The following is a 4,415-nucleotide window of genomic DNA, read 5'->3' as shown; positions in this document are numbered from 1 at the left end:
GTGGATTGTCCCCAAATCCTTGATCTTGAATTGTTGATCAAGGAATAACTTAACACTGTCTAATTCAATAACATTATGCCTAGCTAGTAAAATATCATCAACATACACTGGTAGGACTGTAAGAGAAGTAGAGGTAGATTTGGTGAACAGTGAGTAGTCATTCATACTAGAAATGTAGCCTCTTGTAGACAAAGCCTCAAACAATTGAGAAAACCATTATGTGGAGGTTTGCTTGAGGCCATATAGAGACTTTTTGAGCTTGCAAACCAAAAGGAATGGAGAGGAATCAGTAGGGGAAACCTGCAGTCCAGGTGGTACCTTCATATAGACTTCCTCATGGAGATCACTATGGAGAAAGGCATTATTGATATCAAGTTGATATATAGTCCAGTTTCTTTTAACAGCAAGAGAGAGAAGACATTTAATAGTGGCAAACTTGACAATGGGGGAGAATGTCTCATTATAATCAATTCCTTCCTTTTGAGTGTCACCCCTAATGACTAACCTTGCCTTGTACCTTTCAACAGAACCATCAGATTTCTGTTTGATTTTATACACCCACTTGCAAGGGATAGCCTTTTTGTTAGGTGGAAGAGGGACAATATCCCAGGTGTTATTGGCCTCTAATGCTTGAAATTCCTTTAGTATGGCCTCCTGCCAAGCAGGATGAGAAGCAGCCTGTTGATAGTACTGAGGCTCATGCAAGTGCAAATCTGTGGTAGACATTTTAGAAGCAGTAGATACAGGGGCAGAACAAACATAATCTGCTAGGTAAAGAGGAGGATGGGATACTCTAAGAGACTTTCTTAGAGGAGGATGTACAGGTGGAGGTAGATGGAGAAGAAGATGATGGTAATGATACTGGAACAGCACTATGGGAGAATGAGATGGAGAAATGGGAGATGAAATAGCAGGAGAAGGTGCAGAATTTGCAGCAACAGGTGATGCACCTTGTGAAGGAACATCAACAAAACTAGAAGGGGATGGACGATAAGTATTAGAGGAATTAGTGGAGAAGGGAATGACACACTCATGAAAAATAACATCTCTAGAGTAGAAAATAGATTGAGAGGACAAATTGAGTAATTTGTAGCCTTTCTTCCCACAAGGATAGCCAAGGAAAATAGAAGAGATTGCTCTAGATTGAAATTTGTCTCTACTATATTTAGGAGAGGTAGCAAAGCAAAGGCAGCCAAAAGATCTAAGATGATCATAAGTGGGTGAATGTCCATGTAGTTTTTCATAGGGGGATATGTTATTAAGAATAGTAGAGGGAAATCTATTAATAAGATAAGTAGTTGTAAGGACACAATCACCCCAAAATCTAGCAGGCAAGTTGGATTGGAATAATAGGGCTCAGGAAGTTTCTAAGAGGTGTTTGTGTTTCCTTTCCACAACACCATTCTATTGTGGTGTGTGTGGAATAGTGGTCTAGTGGAGGATTCCTTGGGAAGAAAATAAAGACCTGGACTCTAGACTAGAACCTAGTTCAAATGCATTATCAGACCTGGAAGTCTGAACAGAAGTGTGAAAATGAGTCTGTACCATAGAAGTAAAGGCTTTAAGCACAGACACGGCATTGTTTTTACTAGAGAGTAGGTGAGTCCAGGTTACCCTGGAGTAGTCATCCACTAAAGTGAGGAACTATCTAAAACCATTATATGTGACAGTGTTATAAGGTCCCCAAATATCAATGTGGACCAACTGGAAGGGAGCAGTAGAGTGAGTAGTACTATTAGAGAATGGCATCCTTTGCTGCCTAGCCATAGGACAAATGAGACATATAAAAGATTGTTTAGAAGAAGTTTGTGAGGAAATAAAAGGGATAGATTTCATTCTATTGAAAGACATATGACCCATTCTTTGATGCCAAAATAGATCTGTTTTATTGATATCAAAAGATGGATTACATGAGGGACTAATGGGAAGGGGATTGGCAGAATTGAAAACATGAGAAACAGTAGAAGCAGAAGTTGAAACATTACATGAATCATCAAATGTAAAAGGAGAAACTAAAGGGTTGTCATCAAGATGAAGAAAATACAATCCATTGTCAGCTTTATCAATTCCCAGTGGCCGCTTCAGAGAAGGGCCCTGTAAGAAACAATGGGAAGTAGTGAGAACTGCAATACAATAAAGTTGTAAAATAATTTGATATATTGAAATTAAATTGAACTAAAATGATGGAACAAGAAGAACATTGTGTAGCACAATATCATACTTAAGTTGTAAAGATCCAATAGATACAACATTTACTCTATAGCCATTTGGCAAAGTAATTAAGTAAGGCCTAGTTAGTGGTTGAAGGTTGTGAAGAAAGTGTTTGTGAAGTGTCATGTGGTTAGTTGCCCCTGAATCTAGAATCCAAGTGTCAACATTTAATTGTGAAGATGCAGAGGCATGAAAATCCACAGAGTTAACTACAGAACTGCAAAACAAACCTGCAAAGTGAGCATATGCATGATTATCCCTAGAATGAGAGTCACTTGAGTTTTCAGAAGAAATGTGTGATTACTTTAGGAGAGTAAGTAGGTGTTGATACTGTTCAGTAGTGAATCCATGATTGACAGGTGGAAGATGTTCCATGGGTGACCCTAGTGGGGTAGAAGCAGTACCCTCAACTCGAACACATGATGCTGATCTCTTATTTTTGGTGAACTTGAAGTCAGCAGGAAAACCATGAAGTTTATAACATTTTCCAACAGTGTGACCTAGTTTTTTGCAATATCTGCATGACATGGACTGTCTAGGTTTCTTTGGTTCAAACTGAACCTTCTGATTAAATGATCTTTGCCCAGTAGGATATTGTGAATATGATGAAGAAGTAGAGGATGCAGAAAAAGAGACAGAATCACTAGAAAAGCTTGGGGCTGGAGAGGTTTCCCTTTGTCTTTCATCATGTTGTAACATGGAATAAGCTTTACTAACTGATGGAATTGGTGAGATCATGAGGATGTTGCTCTTGACAGTATTATATGACTCATTCAGTCCAGCCAAGAACCAATACAGTTTCATCTCATCAAGAAATTTTGGTAGAGCACCACATGAGCATGTGGGACCTACATAAGCAGTCTGAAGCTCATCCCAAAGACTACGAAATTTGGTAAAATAAGAGGCTATGTCTAAGGTACCCTGGGAAATAGTTCCAATCTTCTTTTGTATCTGAATAAATTTGGAACCATTAGACTGACCAAACCTCTCATTTATGTCCGACCAAATCTCTTTTGCAGTGTCATATCCTAGAATACTGGTGGCAATATCTCTAGATAGGGAATTAGTGATCCACGCAACCACCATATCATTGCACCTTTCCCAGTAGGGATAGTAAGGTGAATCACTAGAAGGCTTAAATTGACGACTATCGATCAGTGCCAATTTATTTTTGGCAGAAAGGGAAACTAGCATACTTTTACGCCATGCAACAAAACCAGTACCATCGAAAGGAGGAGATACCAGATGAGTGTCGGGACTATCTGAGGGATGAATATAAAGAGGATGCGAGGGATCTAAAGTGAATACAGCGAAACCATCAGATTGACTAGAGAGATTCACACTCTCATCACCCATTATGTATCTAAAATTCTCAATCACAGTAGGAATTTACCAGAAATTGAAACATGCATTTAGGAATTTAAGAAGAGAATATCGTCCTTTTTCGCAATCCGAAAAAGACAAGGCCTTCAAAGTCGACTAAACTCCGGAGAGGAAGAAGAAATGCTGGTTGAAACCAGAGGAATATCGCGAGCGAACCGCCATTAGCCCTCCAGATAACATAGTTGAGATGAAAAGCCCCAAATCAGAACTAGGGTTTCGATAAAACCAAAATTTGTAATCAACAAGCTCTACGGGTACGATCGGATGGAGATAATCGATGACAGGAACTCATATCCTGCTCTGATACCATGTTAGGAGTGAGATTTTGCGGAAGCTAAGAAGTGTTCCCATGGCGAAAACTCAGAGAACGAGAGAGAGAAGTTGAGAAATATCTGATCTCCCTTATTGAAAATGAATAATCTGTCTTTCTAGAATAGTCCACAGTCTATATATACTTACAGAAAAATGGCTATATAAACAAATGTAAAATAGGCTATCTTCCTAAGTAATATACAACTGAAAATAGTATAGCTATTGGGTTGGGCCTGCTGTCATTTGGGTTGTGTGAGGCTGTGTGGAGTTGTATATGTCAACAGATGAAGGGGGATAAAGCAGTTAGCAATGGTCCACTTTAGTAAATTCTGACACAAGCATGTGAAGGTGTCTAGGACAGAAGTTTTATTGTGTGTCTCACACGACTTACATTAGTTGTGTGAGGCTCCTTCTGGGTCCAAAAAAAATCTGGGTCCACAAAATTGTAAGACAAAAAAAATGTCTCGTACAACTAGTGTCAGTTGTATGAGACACAAAATTAAATTTTC

The 4,415-nt window shown here is 38.9% G+C and overlaps 1 protein-coding gene across 1 annotated transcript; it reads right to left on the bottom strand.

The window, feature by feature from the left end:
• Positions 1-216: 216 nt before the first annotated feature.
• LOC138877119 (uncharacterized) lies at positions 217-3,567 on the bottom strand. Its single transcript, XM_070156679.1, has 5 exons — positions 2,543-3,567; positions 2,200-2,428; positions 1,951-2,094; positions 1,466-1,539; positions 217-1,048 (listed from the first exon to the last, which is right to left on the bottom strand). Exons 1-5 carry the CDS (start codon positions 3,565-3,567, stop codon positions 217-219), a joined length of 2,304 nt encoding a protein of 767 aa, XP_070012780.1.
• Positions 3,568-4,415: the final 848 nt, after the last annotated feature.

This window comes from Nicotiana sylvestris, chromosome 1 (assembly GCF_000393655.2).
Source record: "Nicotiana sylvestris chromosome 1, ASM39365v2, whole genome shotgun sequence".
Taxonomy (NCBI): domain Eukaryota; kingdom Viridiplantae; phylum Streptophyta; class Magnoliopsida; order Solanales; family Solanaceae; genus Nicotiana; species Nicotiana sylvestris.
The sequence above is the reverse complement of the archived record's forward strand: the minus strand, read 5'-3'. Positions and strand labels throughout refer to the sequence as shown.

Excerpts from the sequence above, each read along its gene's own strand:
- LOC138877119 (XM_070156679.1), bottom strand. The coding sequence starts at position 3,567 with ATGGGTGATGAGAGTGTGAATCTCTCTAGTCAATCTGATGGTTTCGCT. Across the intron at positions 1,540-1,950 it reads CTGCTTCTACTGTTTCTCAT|ACTCATTTTCACACTTCTGT; the intron begins GTTTTCAATTCT and ends TCTATGGTACAG. Across the intron at positions 1,049-1,465 it reads GGTTCTAGTCTAGAGTCCAG|AGATGTTATTTTTCATGAGT; the intron begins GTCTTTATTTTC and ends TTTCTACTCTAG.